The 20,582-nt window shown below is 36.8% G+C and overlaps 1 protein-coding gene and 1 long non-coding RNA gene across 7 annotated transcripts in view; one reads left to right on the top strand and one right to left on the bottom strand.

Moving 5' to 3' along the window:
• Nucleotides 1-20,003, top strand: part of COMMD8 (COMM domain containing 8) — a 34,522-nt gene extending 14,519 nt beyond the window's left edge. For 2 of the 6 annotated variants that reach the window (XM_055246064.2, XM_063619501.1), the window contains 4 exons: nucleotides 10,569-10,724; nucleotides 14,148-14,300; nucleotides 17,635-17,790; nucleotides 19,201-20,003. In XM_055246064.2, the coding sequence (XP_055102039.1) occupies nucleotides 10,569-10,724; nucleotides 14,148-14,300; nucleotides 17,635-17,790; nucleotides 19,201-19,221 (486 nt within the window). In that variant the 3' untranslated portion in view covers nucleotides 19,222-20,003. Of the gene's footprint in view, nucleotides 1-6,888; nucleotides 7,296-10,568; nucleotides 10,725-14,147; nucleotides 14,301-17,634; nucleotides 18,731-19,200 lie in introns of those variants that run through there. The other 4 variants (XM_055246062.2, XM_055246063.2, XM_063619502.1 and 1 more) reach the window with 4 other exon arrangements.
• Nucleotides 1,945-6,954, bottom strand: LOC129464701 (uncharacterized). Its single transcript, XR_008651674.2, has 3 exons — nucleotides 6,837-6,954; nucleotides 3,304-3,375; nucleotides 1,945-2,114 (listed from the first exon to the last, which is right to left on the bottom strand). It is a non-coding gene; the product is annotated as an uncharacterized lncRNA (long non-coding RNA).
• Nucleotides 20,004-20,582: the final 579 nt, after the last annotated feature.

Raw genomic sequence — 20,582 nt, 5'->3', positions numbered from 1 at the left:
GAACCAGTTTTTATGGGCAAACAAATCTGTCTAGGTTTATACAGACAAGATTAAACTCATCACCTTGCAAATCTTTGCCAATTCGTCATTCATAACTTCTTTTAATGCAATCGAACCAATGCCAACGTAACATTCAAATATTTTCTATATGGTTACAAGACCGTAATTAAATTCCTTTGAACTTTAAGCCCCTTTCCTCTCAATAGTTTATGAACAGGAATAATTGCAATGCAAATAACTAATTACATATACATTGCAACACAACTAATTAAGGTGAACAAATTAGTCAACTTCAAGTCATAGGATAACCTGAAAAGCAGGTTTGAACTGAGGAAATAAATGTGAAAAGAAGAAATACAGACCATCTCTTTTTATTAAAGGATAACATAAACTCTGAATAATGAACTAACATCTTTTCTTTATTCCTATAACATTTTGTTGGAAATTGTAATTACTGAAGATACAGTTGTCAGTTCATAGGCAGTAAAAGTACCATAACCCCAGAATTTGGGGAAAAACAAATATTTTTCATCTGAAATTAACTAGTAAAACTCAACTCATAATGATGGGGATTAGCAATGCCCAGAGTAACTTCTGGGACTGAAAGTTCTAGCATTTCCTGAATCTTGGTCAAGACTCCACATGAAGTAATTACAAAGGTATGGCATCTAGTAAAATGGAGAATCAAACATATCATTTTTTTCTGCACAGTCAAGAGAAAAGGATGCTTTCTTCTTTCTTTCACTGGAAATATCCCTGGAATGAAAGAGGGCCATTAGGTCATGACAATTTAAAGAAAAAAATTAATTTAGGTCTATTCCATTTTCTTTCATTCAGTCTTGCATTCACGGAGCTTCCTTATGATCTATAATTTGGTTGACTAAAAGAACTTGTGGATCAAAATACAGCATCCTACAGAAAAACAATTTCTACTCTGTGACATTCTGGTTTATCAATCAGTCTCTTGAGAGTTTGGTTACAACGAGTCAGTCTCTTCTGAATGAAATGACAAGCTCAAGTTTGGGGACCTAAAAAGCTGAAAAACAGACTCTTAATTCTGAATTAGTATATTCCAGAGGCTTACCTAAACAGCCAGCCAAGTTCACCTCCTCGACTTCTCTCAGATATAACTGCTATAATTACAAATTTTAATCTAAGCTGATTGTGGCAATAAAATGAAAAGGGATTGATTGGATTACTAGGCACTCAGATTTTCCTCTTAATATAAATCTGAATGGATACATTTTTGAGGCAGATGCAAGACATTAGTTGGAGCCCAGTTTTCTATTTTGCTAGTGGTAAGTGCAAGGCATGAAAGATTATGGCTCCTCATGAAAATGTGAAAGACAATTGTTTACAGTGTTTATATGAGGATTTCTTCTATGAGAAATTCTCTTTTATTTTTTAAAAGGCATGATTGTGGTAGAAACAACTATACATTTATTAAATTTCATTTCTTTCTGCACACACAGCTAAGTTGTATTTCCAAAATTTCCTTACAATTGCATGCTGCCATGAAATTGGGTTCCGGGTGATGAAATGCAGGTAGGAATGATACACTTTATATCTAGGTCTGGCACATAAAAACTCCCTCCGTGATCCTTCATATTCTACCTCTTTCATATGCAACCAATTCCACAATAAAAAGAATTCTGAGGTCTTAGAGAATAGAAGAGCCACCTAAATGCCTACACCTATATGCATCAGACTGTTAGGTAAGCACACACACACACACACACACACACACACACACACACACAGAGAGAGACAAAGATGAAGATTACATTAAACTTCTAAAATTCTGCAGTTTTATTGAACGAATTAACCATTAAACTAACCAGCTGCCTAATACAGACATTGGAATAAGGAGTGAGAGGCTGCTGTAATATAAACTAAAATATGTGGTTGCTTAGTGATTATCAGCAGGCTAGAACTCTAGGGATTCATATTATGCAGTGCCTAAGACAACTCAAGAACTAGGAAGGCAAATTCCAGTCCAGTGGAGGCTGCAGCTGTAGAGAATGGGGTAAAAAACAGATTATCATCAGTGTAATTGGATGTTGTCGGTGATGTTTAGCAAGATACTGGAGGAAGGAGCTGAATTCAGGTAAGACCTGGGTTTGAAAGCAAAATTAAAGTGAATCATTAGAGTCAAAATGTATCATAGCTATCTTAAAATATTTAATATTTTTAAATAAAAATTTGACTTAAAAATGCAGAAAAACTAAAAGAAGAAAATCAAAATCATCTATAATCTCCCAAATGAAAGAAAACCATTGCTAAAATTTTGTATATTCCTGTGTCTAGGAAATTGCACACTACAGATGTACACACATACACACACACATGCACACACACAGATACCCAGCACACCATGGATCACACAGAACAAATAGATTTGAAACATAACTCTTTTCCCAATAGTTATTGTGAGCAAGTTTATATTCTATTAAATATTCTTATATAAAATCACTTTTTCGTGGCTTCATTTTATGTTATAATATAATTTATTAAGCCAATAACTTATTACTAGTTATTTGCTATTGTAACCAATGTATAAATGAATATTCTTGGAGCCAAATTTTTTTTTTCTTATATATTTCTGGAACTTGCATTTCTTTTTTTTTTTTTTTTTTTTGAGACGGAGTTTCGCTCTTGTTGCCCAGGCTGGTGTGCAATGGTGCAATCTCAGCTCACCACAACCTCCGCCCCCCAGGTTCAAGGAATTCTCCTGCCTCAGCCTCCCAAGTAGCTGGGATTACATGCATGTGCCACCACATCCAGCTAATTTTGTATTTTTAGTAGAGATGGGGTTTCTCCATGTTGGTCAGGCTGGTCTCGAACTCCTGACCTCAGGTGATCCGCCCACCTCAGCCTCCCAAAGTGCTGGGATTACAGGCGTGAGCCACCGCAGCTGGCCTGGAACTGGAATTTCTAAGTCAAAGAGTATGTACATGTAGAAAACTTTATAAATGCAATCAAAACCCTCTAGAAAAATTGCCAATGGCAATGAATAGGAATGCCTATTTTTAAAATTTATACTATTAATTTATAATTTTGCCTTTTAATTTTTACCATTGAGATCATAAGTATAACCCAAGACTACAGGCCCGTGGATGCAAATTAGGAGTCATTTACTATAATGCTTATATTAGTTGGGATCAGACTGAGGGATATTGACATGAAGCCCGCCATAAAAAAGGCTTAAATAAGGGGGAAGTAGGGTAGTATTTCACATAGATGTCCATGTAGGTAGTCCTGAGCTAACGTGGCATCAGGCATGGGTTCAACAATGTCAGGTACCTTAATTCCATCCTTTTGCGCATCTGTACTTGGCCCATGACCTCCCTGTCCAAAAACAGCATCATTTGAGTTCTAGGAAGCAAGATGGAAGCAAAAACAAAGAAGAAAAAGGGAAATGGTACATTTGGGTTCTCCTTAAATAAAAGGTACCAAGAAGTGCTACATAGCACTTCCATTTTCGTCCTATTGGCCAGCACTTGGATACCACCCACCCCAGATGAAAGGGAGGCTGGGATGTGTACATTATTTTATTTGAGCTTCAGGACAACTTTATTAAATAAGTGGTAGTTTTATCCCTATATTCAGTAGAGGGAACTTAGGTATGAGAGTTTATCCAACTTGTCCAAAGTTACATGGTTAGTAAGCGGTGGAGACATAACTGGAATCCATGTCTGTCTGACTCTAGACCCAGTACACTTAATCACCACACCACTGCACTTCAAAAAGTCTTTCACCAACAAAGAAGCTATAGTCTATGGCTCTGTCTCTTGTTCAGGGCACAAAACTTCATGCTGGCTTGGATGACAGATGCCTTACTATCTCTTTTAGTCTGCATTTCACTTCCACAAGCATCTCTTTCTCTTCCACAAGCATCCAATCCACCATCAACTTCTATAGGTCTTAGTTCCAAAATATATTTTGACTCTTTCCATTTGTATCTAGTTCCTGCTACCACCATCTATCACTGAGCCTTTGGAATTCTACAGTCTGGGGGTGGAAACTAGGCCATATTAACTCTAATCTCTATATCAGTTAGAATAAGTCTGGAGTAGTCTCCAAATTGGTTCCCCTTCTTTTGCTCTTGCACTCTAAGATCTGTTTTGCATAGTATAACTATTTCCCAGTTTGCTGAAAAATAATTTGCATAGTTTAACTATTTTCCAGTTTCCATAGTATAAGCATTTAAAAATGTAAACCACATTATGCCAATTCACTGGTCCAAATCCATGCCCACATCTCTGCTATTTTCTTTACCAAATCCATGCCCACATTTCTGGCATCTTCAAGGCCTGTCCAGCCACACAGGCCTTGGATCATTATGCTGAATAAGGCAGGCTTTCTCCTGCCTCAGGGCCTCTGCATTCTGCTCACAACTATTTTTCCCTAGATGTTGCCTTCATGTCTTTTCAGCCTTTATGCCTTAGTATAAATGCTATTTGTTAGCTAGGTGCTTTTTGACCAATCTAAGGTATATTTCTACCATCCCTTTCTATTACATTACTGTTTTATTTTCCTAAAGATACTTCTCAGTATATTTCATCATCTTAATTGTCTATTTGTTCATTATCTAAGCACTCCTTCTCCCCCGAAATCAGAAGGTAAATTATTGTCCACTGCTTGCATTCGCAGAGTCATTAGAGCATCTAATCAATGGCAGATGTTTAATCAACAATTGTTAAAGAATGAGTGAATGAATGAATTTCCCAAGGCATGGCGCACAAAACTCTTTCCTCCTTCCACCTCAAAACCAAAAATCTCAAGGAAACTAACTTCAGAAAAAGAGCACCAATTATTTCACAAATAGCAAGCTTGAATTCCAGTTTAAGCTCAGCAAGCACGCACATTGTGGTTTACCTAAGATCTTTGTACATCTCTCCCAACTGTTAGCACTGACTTACATCACCTATACAGCACTATATAGCTGGCTAGTTGGGTTTCAGAGGCAGATCACATCTCTAAGGCAGTGACAGTTCACTAGGAGGGTAACTTTCTAGAACCTACTAGACTTTGGCTAGATAACAGTAGAGCAAAGAAGTCCACATAGAAGGGAATATAATACAATTTTCTATGTGCCAGGCCAGACTTCATTTCAAGAACTTTACATATATCAACTTACAACAACTCTGTAAATCCTAGGCTGTCATTATAACCAATTATATAATTTACAGGGTTGTTGTAAGGAATGAGAAACACAGAGAAGTGAAAATAGCTTGCCTAGATTACCTAGTCATTTGCAGAGCTGGGGTTTGAACTTATGAAGTTTAGCTCCAGATTTGGGAGACGGAGACCAGAATATACCTAGTAGAGATGGAACTACAAGAGACAGACATATGTTTTGAAAACCTCTTGGATTACACACATAAGAACATCCTCTTACTAATCAAAGGGCAAATATTAAGTGCTGTCTCTCTTGCAAGTTAACTATTTTAAAAACCATATTTGTTACAGGCTAAATTTTGTCCCATCCAAATTCAAGAGAAAAGGTCAAATTCTTCTTAGTACTCAGTGTTGCTTGAAAGATGAGTTAGGACCTAATTCTGTGTCCTCTGACTAAACCTTGGGCCCTGTTAGGTGTGTCATTTTACCTTATTTAGTCATCTGTTATGTGGCCTTAGGTAAGCCATTTCATCTCAATTCCTCAGCAGGGGTAGTGAAGCATGCAGACTAAGACCACCATTTCTGGCCTCAGACCAGTGATTTTGTAACTACTATCTATGTGACCTTACAAAATATATTACTTCAAGTTTATTTCCTCATCTGTAGTACCCACTGTACAACGTTGTAGCAGGAATTAGTAAGATAAAAATATATGAAGGGTTTGACATATAGTAGATGCTTGAAAGTATTTTTCTCCCAATTATTATAATACACAAAATTTAATTTTTTTTCTCAAAATAGACCTTACCCGTCATTAGATTTACAGAAAGACTCAGGTGAAATAGTTTTCCAGACTTCTCATTTTAACTATTACTAGGGGAGCTGCTATTCGCAAAGTATCTTAAGACAATGACATTTAAGATAGGGCAATGAGTGCTGTGCATCTACCTGCATTAAGAACTAGAAAGTGGTAAATAAGTGAAGGACAGCTAAAATACCATGAAAATTCATGGGAGAAAGAAATTGATTTCACCTTTTAAGAGTTGAGGCACACTCAACTCTTAAAGGACGTAGGAGGTAAACCTAGAATGCTGCTAACGAGTAGTTTTTCTCTGCGCAGCCCATATATTGAATACTTTCTCTTCTGTTTCACCATTTTGCACCACTTTTATTATTAAATTTGTAAATTAGATTGTAATTCCTGTTTCTGGTCTACTAGTTATTATCCGCTTTTGCAGGACATGCTCATTTTACCACCATTGAATTCTTCAGCACCTGATTAAAGTAACAGCTGTAGTAAGAAATAACAGAAAGGATATTTGGACTTTGAGCTTAGTCCAACATTAATAGCATGGCTCTTGAGTCTGATTGATTTTGTTTAACTTCAGACTGGGCCTCTTACTTAGGTCAGTGATTTTTAGGGTTGCCAGGTAAAATACAGGACACCAGTTAAATCTGAATTTCAGATGGACAAATAATTTTCAGTATAAATATATCCCATACAATATTTAGGGGATACTTAGAACAAAATATTATTGTTTATCTGAAATTTCACATTTAACTGGACGCTTGGTATTTTTATTTGCTAATTAGATCCGACTACCCTAGTAACTTCTCTAATCATGTTTGCTTTCTGCAAATGGGCCTGAAAATAGTACCTTCTCCCTAAGATGATCTATATACAGAACGTTGCTCATGGCAAAACCTTAATTTACCTTGCAAATCAGGATACTTTAGTAGAGACTTATGTTAAAACTCTGGGGCAATGATCATGCCCAGGCACCCAAAAAGATGGTTACCTTTATTGACGGTTTTCTAAAGAGCACAGAGAAAGTCCAATAGAACCCTGAACAAAGGTACAAACTGCGTTGAAAGATACGTAAATGTGCCTTTAAAGTAATAGCACGAGGGTATCTTAGCCACATCACTGCAAACTGCAGACTCCCTGGTTACGGGGAAAGCGGTAGTTCGGCCTCTGCGCAAGCGCACAGGGACTTCTTGGTTCCACGCCCCGCCCCTCCCCGCCGGAGAGAGTCACGTGGGCGAGCCGTAGCTTTAGACAAGCGGCCAGCCTTGACACGTGACCCAGGCCCCAGCTTCGCGCAGGGATGGAGCCGGAAGAAGGGACGCCCTTGTGGCGGCTGCAGAAGCTGCCGGCCGAGCTGGGCCCGCAGGTGAGGGGGGGTACGGGGGGAAGCGGCGCGGGGCCTGGGCTTCGCGACGGCCTGGCGTGCGGATCAGGCCGGGTGCGACCCAGACGCCTTCGCAAACTCCCTAGGGAAGGGAGGAGGAAGGGGCGTGATTTCGGGTGGTTGGTCCCCGCCTTCCCTGGGGAGCCTAGGAGGACAGCTTGGGGCGCCACCCCCAGCCTAGCGGTGCAGCTCCAGCTCCAGGGGCTTTGCGCGCAGAAGCGCCCGCACCAGACTGAGCTTTGAAAGCTTAAGTCGGTGTTTGCTGCCTCTTCGTATACGTTTTCTTAATTCATTCAACACATAACCTCCCAAAGGCTCCCTGCCTACGGGATAGCAGGTACAGTGCTAGGTGCTGGAATACAATGTGACAAAGACCGAAGCGGACCCTGCCCCCCTCCCTTGAGGGTGGTTGGAAGGAAGCGAAATAACTGCGCGAGTTACTTTAGTTAGGGTCGTCCCAAGAGGTGATGTACCTATTGACTTCCAGTCTGTGAAAGAACCTGGCTTGTAAGAATCTGGAAAAAGCAACCACATTCATTTGTTCAGCCAGTTTTTCATTGAAGTCTACCATACATTGAGCGCCCCGATGGGATGAGGTAAATGGTGAGTGAGACACAGCCTGTGCCCTGGTAGAGCATCTTTTTTATAAGTCTCAATTTTGGTCTTCCTATTTCCTCTATTCCGTTTACACTGGAGAAAGTGTGGAGGAGACCGAAAGGAATGAACTTACCTCCTGCCAGGATCAAGAAAAAAAACCACTTAATTCTTTTCTTTGTTTTTGCAAGTGAGGAACCTGAAATGTCAGCAGAAATTTTGGCTAACTTGCCCAGGATTGCCCATCCAGTTAGTGGCAGAGCTGGAACTTACGCCCAGATCTATTGATTCTGAGTGTTTTATTGGCTTTTGGCTCTCCTTGTCTTCACTCTACCCATTTAGATAAAGCCCATAACCTTTACTACCATGTATGTTGATGACTGCTAAATCTCTAGGTCCAGCCAAAAATTTCTTCCTCTATGGTTCAAGAATGCCAGTTAAAAAACAAAACAAAACAAAACCCCCAAAACCCCAAACCAAAATCTCTTCCGTGAGTGTCAGGCTTCTGCCACAGGTACCTCAAATTCAGTATGCCCTTGCCTCAGCTCTTCTTTCCTCCGGACCTACTCGTCCCGTAGCCTCATTTTCGGTTTGTGGCACCACCACTTTCACCCAGCCCCTCTCACCCTGACGTTCTATGTTTCATCCATGGCCTCCCCTTTTCACATGTCTTCTACCTCTTTACTGCCTCCATTTTGAGTGTCCTCAACAATTTAAGCCCCTTAATCTTTAACTCCTTAACTGAAAATTGAGGCACCTGGGCTCACCCTCTCTCTTCTCTTACATCTTCCAACCCGTTAGCAAATATATGGAAAAATAATGCAAATGTGTGAATAGGTTGCTTCCTGGTTGAGCACAGATTGAAGTCTAGGCTCTTTTGCTTTGTACACAAGGCCCTTTTTGATTTGGCTCCACCCACCTCTCCAGCCTTGTCTCCTGTCACCCCCTAGGCACCCCCCAAAATAACTTGCTTGTGTCTGGAAATGCCCTTCTCTCCTGTTTGCTTGGCCAACTACTCATGCTTTTAAGATGGACTTTTCCTTGCTTCCTCTCTGTGCTCCTTCGTACCTTGTATATATTTTTATTATGTCCCCATCATTCTAAATTACATGTATTTGTATGTTTGCCTTTTTCGAATGGACTAAAGCTCTGTTACGGTAGGGCCTTATTTATTCTCAGTTTCCTCGTTTGTAAAATAGAAATAATAACAATGGTTACTTCTGAGTTGTAGTGAGGATCAGTCCAGAGCGTGGTACCTAGGGCTCCATAACGGTAGCTATTATAGTTTCTTTGCCAATAAATAAAGTCATTTCCATGACCTTTGTCGTTAAATAAGGTCATTTCCATGACCTTATTTAATAACTGGGATGAAGTGTTCATTACATATTTGTGAATGAATAACAAACATATTCCAAAAAAGATAATGCTTTTATTTTTCAGTTGGAGTTCTGGGTTTTTCTTTAACATGGGGACAGTATAGGAGAAGGTGTAGAGAATTTTGAATGGATTCAAAATTTAGTATGTTGATTTATGGTAAATAAAAATTCAGTTTGTATAGTATATTAGCTACCATTTGGAAGCAGTTGCTTGTGTTCTGGCCTGTGTGGTGTTAGAGGGAAGGAGTTATTAGTTAAAATGGGGTGGAATATGATTATTTCCAAGTTATTTGGTTCAAATACTCCTCTTGTAAGATACACATAACTTCGAGAAAGATAACCTTATTAAATGTTAAGTGCTTAGAATAGTACTGGCATTGTGTTATCTCAGTTAATAGATGTTGAAGGCATGAATTGGAGGAGGAGGAGGAGTGATAATAATAATTAGAATGGTAACGAGGGCTAGCAATGTCTACATGTCTTTGTACATGCCAGGAAGATGCCAAGTGATTTGCATGTATTCTTGTTCAATCCTTACAGCAAGATTAAGAGAATAGATGTATCCTCATTTAACACTTGAGGAAACAGACTCAGAACATTTAAATAAAACTTGAAAATACTGAAACTGGGATTTGAACTGGATAGTTTTAATCACTATGCTCAGTTATACATGTGTTAGGCTTTCCATTGCTGATATTAAGATACTAATATGATAGAAAGGAAAGTAAAAAAAGGAAAAAAATACCGAAGACTTTCTGGGAATACAGCAAAAGTAACTGCTGAGCTGGGTGCGGTGGTGCTCGCCTGCAGTCCTAGCTACTTGGGAGGCTGAGATGGGAAAATTGCTTGAGTTCAGGAGTTCAAGGCCAGCCTGGGCAACATAGTGATACCCTCAAAAGAAAAAGTATGTTGTGAAAATGGAGGCAAAGGAAAATGAAGCTTATAGGCCTACAGTAAGAGACTTTGATATAAGTCCTATCCTTTTGTTTGGTCATTGCTGTAAATATGATATCTTTTATATGTATCTTCCTTTTAGTTTTTTCATTATGTAATTTTTATAACAAAATTATTTTAGCTTCTGAAGGTCGACGTAATAATAGAAAGTCTAGGATTTTTATGAGTTCTAATTTTTAATTAGAATAATCTTAAAAGTGGTTTATACATTTTAACTGAAGCTGGTCTTGCAGATACCATGCACATCTCCCAACATTTGTTTGTTAAGAGGAAGATAAATTTGTTTTATCATTTTACTTATAAGTACATTTATTTCCATTTTTCTTGCTAGCTTCTTCACAAAATAGTTGATGGCATTTGTGGTCGAGCTTATCCTGTGTACCAAGATTATCATACTGTTTGGGAATCAGAAGAATGGATGCACGTTTTAGAAGATATTGCCAAATTTTTCAAAGCCGTAGTTGGTAAAAACTTACCTGATGAAGAGGTAACTTCTCTGCACATTTCTATAATTTACAATAAATAATGCTCAGGTTTCTTTCTGAGTTTTTTAGAGCAATGTATAATACAAGGGCTATCATCAGTAACAACAAATACCTTATAATTGTGAATGGAAAAATCTGTGGAAGTCCTAGGTTTTTGCAGTTTTGTTTTTGGTTGTTTTTACTCTTTTGTGAAACATTTAAAGCATATAGAAGAAAACAAGAAATTATTTAACTGACACCTACATTCGCATTACCAGTTAAACGGGTGTTAACAATTTGCAATATGTGTGTTTGTTTCAGAAATAAAGCATTACAAAGATAACCTAAATTCCCTTATCCCCCACCCGGATATCCCACTCTTACCTAGAGATCACCACTCTTGAAGGTGGTGTTCATATTTTGTATTATATATTGTATGTATGTTTGAATCTTTTAGTATATTGAAAGTATTTGGGGTGTGTAAGTGTATAACTTGTAATAAAATGTAACATTTGTCTGCACTTGTAAATTGTTTTAAATGCAGCACTGTGTTTTACATTGATAAACGTGGATCTAGTTAGTGTATTTTAACTCCTTGTAGTATTTGATGGTAGGAATTACATAGGATTTATTTATCTCCTTACTGACTAATGAATAGTCATTGCCTCTTTCATTATTACAAGTAGTGCTGCTATAAATGTTCTTTACATGTCTCCTTGTTCACACTCACACCAGCTTTTCTGGGGTAGATATCTTGGAAGTGAAATTGCATGGTCATAGGATATCCTTCTTCCACTGAATTGCTTTTGCATTTTTGTCAAAAATCATTTGAGCTTGTGTAGGTTGCTCACTTTTCTAAAAATCAAGTTATGTATGTATGTTTGTCATTGATTTGGATGATATTCTGGATATGAGCTCATTGTTAGAAATATGTATTTTAAATATCTTCTATTATGTGCTTGCCTTTTTACTCTCTTAATGGTGTCTTTTGGTGAAACAAGTTATGAAATTTAACAAATCTACTTTGTCAATATTTCTTTTGCTGGCTAATACTATTAATGTTTTGTTTCAGAAATATTTGTGCTGAAGACATGAAGATTCTTGGGTGTGTTCTTGTAGAAGCTTGATTGTTTTCGCTCTCACATTATGTCACTGATGCATTTTGAATTAGTATTTGTGTATGGAGTGGAGGTCAGGTTCAAAATTTTCTGCTTTAATATCTAGTTGACCATTTATTGAAATGACCATCCTTGCCCCACAATATTGCTGTGCTGCCTTTATTGTAAATCAAGTGGCCATATATTTGTGCCTCTGTATCTCGACTTTTTAACATATTCCATTAGTCTACTTGTGTATATTTGCCAGTGCTACACTGCTTTAATTACTGTAGAATTAAAGCTAAATTAAATTATGTCTTGGTATCTGGTAATAGAAGACCTTCATTCTCATGCTTCTTCGGGAGTGCCTTGGCTATTATATTTTCAGATAACCCTCTAGAATCAACTTTTCAGTTTTAACCTACAAACCTGCTGGAATTTTGATAGAGATCATTTATGGGGAGAATTGACATCTTAACAACATTTAGCTTTCCAAAGTTAAGAACATGGATAGCCCTCTATTTAACTTAGCTTTAGTTTCTCTCTCTCGTATTTTGTAGTTTTCAGTGTCGAGCTCTTGCACATATTTTTTATTTCTGAGTAAATGTTTTTGATCTTTAATTTTTCAGTAGTTTTTTGCTAGTATGTACAGTTGATTTTTATATACCTTGTGTCCCACAGCCTTTCTAAATTTGTTTACTGTGTCTGATTGTATATAGATATTTTGGGGGGAGATTGTGTATAATAATTTTCTTTTTCAACTTTAACATCTTTCATTTATTTTTCTTACCTTAGTGCATTGGCTAACACCAGCAGTCAGTACTTCTTTTAAAAAAGCAGTTATAGTAGATATATGTCTATTCCTAACCTTAGGGAGAAAGTGTTTACTATTTCACCACTTAGTATGTTAGCTCTGTAATTTTAGAGATACCCATTATCAGACTAAAGAAGCATCCTACAATTCTAACTTTGCTGAGAATTTTTACCATGAATGGATATTGACTTTTATCAAATGCTTTTCCCTGAATTTATTATTGTTTCTTCTTTATTTTGTTAATGTGATTTTTGAATGTTAAACTAAGGCTGCACTGCCAAAATAAATCCCACTTAATCATGATGTATTATCTTTTTTTTTATATATCTCTTGATTTGGATTGCCAATATTTTGTTTAGTATTTTTACATCTATATTTGAGTGATATTGGCCTAGGTGTTTTTTTTTTTTTTCTTTTCCTCCCTATAATACTCTTGTCAAGGTGTCAAGTTTTATTCTGGCCTCATGGAATGAATTGGGAAGGATTTTTTTTCCTCTTCCTGTTCTCAGGAAGAATAAGTGAGATTGACTTTATTTATTTAGTGTTGTGCTACTTAATTTTCAGACATTTGGAAATTTTTTGGTTACCTTTTCTCATTAGTCATAACTTTATTACACAGTAATAAAAATATAAACAGTATTATTTAAGTTCTTTGAGATCTGTTGTGGTTTGCCAAATGGCTCAGAATATGGTACATTATGGTGAATGTTCCATATACATTTGAAAATAATGTGTACAGTTGTTGGGTGTAGTTTTCTATATACTGCTAAGGTTAGGTAGAATGCATTTTTTCAATTCTTCTATATCCTCATTGATTTTTTTTGTTTCTTTGTGTCAGCTATTGAGAGTTGTATTAATACCTCTAATTGTGAATGTGGATTTATTCATTTCTTTTGGTATTGCCAAGTTTTGCTGCTTTATATATTTTGAAGCTATGGGGTTAGGTGCACAGGGATTTATAGATTGTTGTGTCTTTCTGTTGAATTGCCCTTTTACTGTCCTTCTCTATTTCTTGTAATGCTTCTTGCCTTAAGGGCTACATTGTCTGATATATTAATACAAGTTGAGTATCCCTTATTTGAAATGCTTGGGACCAGAAGTGTTTTGGATTTCGGATTTTTTTGACTTTGCAATATTTGCATTATACTCACCAGTGCAGCATCCCTACTCAAAAAATCTGAAATCTCAACTATTCAAATGAGCACTTCCTTTGAGCATCCTGTCAGTGCGCAGAACTTTTCCCGTTTTGGGATTTGAGATACTTACCCTGCGTGGCTGTATCAGCTTTGGTGTTTTCCAGGTGTATTCATTTCCACGCTGCTGCTTCCATCAGTCCTTTTTCTTTACTCTCTATTTTGCAGAAATTTGTTAAAACCTATTTGCTGGTTATTCATTCTCATCTTACTCTTTTTTATAGTTACAGAAGTATTTCTCTGTTTCTTTTACTGTTGCTTTAAAAGTGTGCAAAAGGAGAGTGGAATTGTGTTTTTACATTTTAAACAGAAAGCCCCTTTTGCCTGTTTTTATTTTTATAGATATTTCAGCAGTTGAATCAGTTGAATTCACTTCATCAAGAAACTATCATGAAATGCGTGAAAAGTAGGAAAGATGAAATCAAACAGGCTCTGTCAAGGGAAATAGTTGCTATTTCCTCTGCACAGCTACAGGATTTTGACTGGCAGGTAAAGGTAAGAGTCTATGAGTATGTGTATTTTTTATTTCATTTTTTGGATATAGAGAAATATCTTTATAATATCATATATCTAAAATTTGTTGTTTTGGGAATGTATTATCTGAAAGAAATATCAAAGATAGTTTAAATTACATCTTGAATTAACTTGGGCGTAAGTACACTACAAACATCTAAGCTGTGTATAATAACATTACATTGATAATAAATTTAATTAGATAGTAAATTATTAAATGACATAAGTGATGGGGCAGCATATAGTCAACACATATATTCATACATACATATATATATATATATAATTTATTTATTTTTTGAGACAGAGTCATGCTCTGTCATCTAGGCTGGAGTGCAGTGGTATGATCTCGGCTCACTGCAACTTCTGCCTCCCGGGTTCAAGCAATTCTTCTGCCTCAGCCTCCTGAGTAGCTGGGACTATAGACACGTGCCCCTGTGCCCGGCTAATTTTTGTATCTTTGGTGGAGATTTGGGGTTTTGCCATTTTGGCTAGGCTGGTCTCAAATCCTGGCCTCAAGTGATCTGCCTGCCTTCACCCCTCAAAGTGCTGGGATTACAGGCGTGAGCCATCCCACCTGGTAAATATATGTTTTTCACCACAACTTTCTATACTTTATAGATTTCTTAAGACTGGTAAATGTGATAGTACCTCTAGGAGGAAAACCTGTAAGATATTATTAAAACATCAGTTTTTAATACATTTTGAGAGTCACTATCAGAGTTCATAAAGAAGAATTTCAGACCAACTTTTTGTCCTTATAAGATACCTAGACCAGTAGATGAAGAGGAAACAAATACATTGTGTTTCTTGATTTTAGCATGACCCTGGATAAAGTGCCTTACATTGTGTATGTGGATTAAGTAGAGAAAAATGTGGGAAGATAACAGGTGGGTTCGTAATCGGATAAATGACTAAGCAAAGACAGATGAATTTATATTAGTTAAGAAGTCTCTGTGACTCTGGTCTCGGCCCAGTCATTTTCAACATTTTTATGAATATTATGCTTATCAGATCTGAAGGTGATACAAAACTAGAGCTATAACAAGTGTATAATGTGACACAAAGTTCAAAATTATGTCACAGCCAATTACAATCAGTGACCAAATGAAGCAAAATAAATTAATCAGGCAACCTAAACAGAGGATTTTTGATTTAAATATTTAAATTTTATAAATTTAATTTCAATGTCAGAGTTTATATTTTTATAAATATAAAAGATAAAGGAGACCAGGCGCAGTGGCTCACACCTGTAATCCCAGCACTTTGGGAGGCCAAGGCGGGTGGATCACTTGAGGCCAGGAGTTCGAGACCAGCCTGGCCAACATGGCAAAACTGCAACTCTACTGAAAAAATACGAATATTAGCTGGATGTTGTGGTGTGTGCCTGTAGTCCCAGCTACTTGGGAGGCTGAGGCACAAGAATTGCTTGAACCCAGGAGGTGGAGCTTGCAGTGAACCAAGATCATCGTGCCACTTCACTCCAGCCTGGGCACCAGAGCGCGACTCTGTCTCAGAAAAAAATAAATAAATAAAGGATAAGAGAGAGATGTTAATAGTAGCATATATGAGAAATGTTTAGTTATTTTGGTTTATCAAAGTATAGCTTCATTCATATTGATTCAGGCCCATATTTTGTTGATAGAAATGCAGTTCTTTTTTTTTTTTGAGATGGAGTTTCGCTCTTGTTGCCCAGGCTGGAGTGCAATGGCACGATCTCGGCTCACCGCAACCCCACCTCCCGGGTTCAAGTGATTCTCCTGCCTCAGCCTCCTGAGTAGCTGGGATTACAGGCATGTGCCACCATGCCTGGCTAATTTTGTATTTTTAGTAGAGATGGGGTTTTGCCACGTCGGTCATGCTGGTCTCGAACTCCCGACCTCAGGTGATCCGCCCATCTCAGCCTCCCAAAGTGCTGGGATTACAGGCGTGAGCCACTGTGCCCGGCAGAATTGCAGTTCTTCAAGCAAGAGATGATGCTAGTACATTCTGTTTCCAGTGATAACATCTTTTTAGTGTATTATCTGTTTAGTTTTGGCTGCCAAACTTAAGAGATATTTAAGCAAATTGGACTCCAACTAGAAAAGAGTGACTAGGAACTTAAAATCATGGTGTGTGAAATTGCTTTGAAACACTGAGACCATGTACCTGGAAAAGATTAAACCTAGTAGAAACATGACACTTAACCTTTAAAATGCTAAAATTCATAATATATAAATGCTTTATGGCGCCAGAGACTAGGTGAAGGACTAAGGTATATTATTTGCAGTAAGATCGGTTTCAGTTCAACCTAGGGAAGAACTTTTTAACAAGTATGAATATCTGGGAATGATTGTAACCTCTTCTCGAGGTAGCACATGCATCATCATTGGTGGTATTCAAGCACAGGGTGAAAAACTATTTATTAGAAATATTGAGGAGGAGAATTATGCATAAGATAGTTAACCTGAAGCTGATACTTCCAGATCTGAGATATTATGGGCCTTGTTTTTGGGTGAGAGAATGGAGGAGCTATGTCAAGATTTGATTCTATAGTGTGTGTACCACAGGGGAGATCCTTTGAGGTCGTTAGGGAAGATGTCCCTTATCATTGCATAAGTAATTTTTTTGCAAGTGGCAGCATTCTAAACAAAGATTCAGTTTTTGTGGATTTTTCTGGCTCAGATTCCAGGAAAATTGAGTTTCCCTATGCTGTCTGCCAAGGAAGCTACAGTGCTTGTTTCAAGAAGTATTAGTATTATAAATATTTGGTTCTTCCAATTCCCCTAGGATATATTCCAGAGAAAGAAATTAAGAAGTGAGGTAAATGTACGGAGTATTTCTGTTGAGTGGCTCTAATTGAAGATGGTATCTTGATAACATATTTATCAATATTATGATAGATAGATAGCTGACCATGAATTAAGCATCTTAATTTCTGAGAGTTTACCGGTATTTTTAGTCTCACTTATCTTTGTACATGAACTTTCATCTTCTTGGTGCCTTTAATCTTCTTTAAGAATTCTCTATGTTTCTTGTACATTAGACCCATTCAATAGTTCCCAGGCAGGACTCTGATCTAGATACCTGCTTCTGCCACAAGATTGCTGACTGGTTGTCTTACTTTCCTACCCATTTCCTCTCCTTTATTCACTCTCCTTTCTCTTTCTATTCTTCAAATATGCTTTAGCATGGACTTAATTTATTTCTTTCACCTTTCTCTATACTCAACAGCAAACAGTACTTTTAAAAAATGTACTGCTAACTAACCTCTGATGTATATTCAGTATAGTTCTTTTTACTATTTATTAATTGCTATTTTTCTGATTTTAAACAGCTTGCACTTTCCAGTGACAAGATTGCTGCATTACGAATGCCACTTTTAAGCCTGCATCTAGATGTAAAAGAAAATGGTGAAGTAAAACCATATTCTATTGAAATGAGTAGAGAGGAGCTGCAGAATCTAATACATTCCTTAGAAGCAGCGAATAAGGTATTTGCTATAATTTTGTCATATGATTTGAATATTTAAAGTTTTTGGGTTTTTTTTTTTTTTTTTTTTTGCGTTGGAGTCTCACTCTGTTACCCAGGCTGGAGGGGCAATGGCGCGAACTCGGCTCACTGCAACCTCCGCCACCCGAGTTCAAGCGATTCTCGTGCCTGAGCCTCCAGACTAGCTGGGATTACAGATGCCTGCCACCAGGCCTGGCTAATTTTTGTATTTTTAGTAGAGATGGGGTTTTACCATGTTGGCCAGGCTGGTCTCAAACTCTTGACCTCAAGTGATCTACCCGCCTTGGCCTCCCAAAGTGCTGGGATTACAGGCATGGGCCACTGCACCCAGCCAAATGTTTTAAGTTTTGATTGATACTCCTAGACTCATAGTTCACTTTTAGTGTTTTTTCTCCAGATGTTTTATGTTAATTAAGCACAGAAAATACTTTGTTAATATGTTCTGAGCTCTAGTTTTAGATATTAATTATAACTTGTAGTGTTCAATTACTTAGTTTTGAACATAATGTACTAAGTAATTTTTGAAAGAATAATAGTGCTATTCTAACAGCTGAATTTCTTTTGCTTCCATGCTCGTTAATGATAAAAATAACATTTTTACCTTAGAATAATAAAATTGATTCTGAAGAGTTTTTATGATTAAAAAAATTACGATCCTGAAAAAAAGTGGCTTTATTAACTGGACTAATAATAGAAAATTGCTTTTATGATCCTCTAACTATGGAAGACAGAATATGGCTTGTAGTTATTATGACAAAATCAGGTTGAGGCAAGACAGAACTAATGAATGTCCAAAAACTTCACATTTACAGTGGAGTGGCTAAATAACAGTAACTGCTCCTAATGTTTAACAAATGAGAAAAATAATATTGAAACAGTGGAAACTGTTGTGAGGAGGAATAAACATAATTGTCTTTGTATATGTATGTTTCTTCGTTATTGCTCAGCGTTTTCTCTAGTGATCTCATCTCAGTGATTAAGTCTCAGTGATTCTTACAACCTCTATTGCCCTACTATTTAATCTTCTCTATCCTGCTTTTTAAAAACTCTGATAAACTTCAGCTTCTCTCCACAATCTGCATTTGCTCAAACATTGTAGTGCTTTGATTACCGGTCCACATGCCTATTAACCAAACGAGCAGCTCAGGCTTGGCTGGATGGCTGAGTGGGGCTACATGTGTGAAGGGTGCATGTGATAGAGCCCGATATAAATGGTAACAGATTCTGAACCGGAGATTCCAGCAGGCATATGTCATCAGTTACTATGCATTGTACTTGCTTGTTATGAGTTCTCCATGCCCTTTTTCAGAGACTTCAAAGCATTTAATATGGAATATATCAGCATCAGTCTCTTATAACCTGATATTTTCTCTTCAATTTGTGTTTTAAGGTGGTCCTGCAGTTGAAATAACTGGAAATGATGAATACCAGTCCTATCAGATTTTATTGCTCCAACTTATGTGGCAGAGTGAATACTGTGTGTTCAGAAACGCTGTGATGTCTTGACTGTTGCACCAGGCTGAGAAAGCAGCAATGTTGATATTATAAAGATAAAAATTTATTTTATCAACATTCCTTAACGGGAAATTACATGGTTGAGAGAAAATGCATAAAATGAAAGATGAAAAGTCTATAGTAGCAGTTTATATTTTCATGATTGTTTTGCCTCATTTATTAAATATTTGAGAAATCTTTGGAGATACACAGTTTTATTGAAAGCTAAAAATAGGTTCTAAAGTAATGTAAAAATATAAAGCACAAATATACTTGAATATTGCTTAAAGAATTATGTGAATAGCAACATATATTATGGATGATATATACTTTGTGATATTTTTAAAAAATAACTTTTTCAAAGAATGTATAAGCTGCATATATAACTCAGGAGATTCCATGTCTTTCTCATATTTCAGAGGAAAGATTATAAAATATAAAATTTCTTAGAGAACACCTCTTTGTTGGAGATAAACAAGAACAAATACTCTAAACTTATGTGAACAATTTTGAGTTTATGAATTCTAGAAACTAAAATCAAGAATACAGAAAAATAAAAATAACATTTTACTTCTGCACTTCTATGTTTGGGAAACATTGCTCTGATAAAAAATAGTTGTCATTGTGCAGTATGTATATTCAAATATGAGATAAGACTATGTACAGGTCCACTTTTGTTAATAAACTCAATGTTGAATACTTTTGGATGTTAAATTTATTGGAAAAACAAACCATTTGTAACCTCAGTTAACTTTAACAACAAGCATTCTGAGCAAATGAAAAGTGTCTTATTTTTATATATTGCTTTATTTTAAATGACTCCAAATAACTCAGTAGTTACACGTAATTATACATAACTCAATAATACATAATTAATAGGTGTTTGCTATTTGCAAGCCGTATGGCTTATTAGAGCATGAGACTATTCTTTGAGGCATCCAGAGCAATTATTACTATTCTCATCATACAGATGAGGATAGGCTTAGAGAGTCTTCTGAGTGTGATCTAAACAGTGCTACTTGTCTGTGAACTGTTTGTTACAGGTCAGTAATTCAATAAGGAGCTTGGGCCAGAAGATGTGTCAGTATACTGCTTTCTTCATCGAGTAATTTTGGTTTTAAAAAAATTATCAGCTGAAGGAAACTGTGCTTAGTGTGGTAGTTAATTTACCTTCTTGTGCAAGTTATTTGTTATTATGGGCCAGTGATGGTTTGTAGAACAGCACTTTGAGTAGTACTCACTGTGAAGTCTCTTTTAAATTTCAGCTTTCCATGCAGT

Source organism: Symphalangus syndactylus, chromosome 16 (assembly GCF_028878055.3).
Source record: "Symphalangus syndactylus isolate Jambi chromosome 16, NHGRI_mSymSyn1-v2.1_pri, whole genome shotgun sequence".
Lineage (NCBI taxonomy): Eukaryota > Metazoa > Chordata > Mammalia > Primates > Hylobatidae > Symphalangus > Symphalangus syndactylus.
The sequence above is the reverse complement of the archived record's forward strand: the minus strand, read 5'-3'. Positions and strand labels throughout refer to the sequence as shown.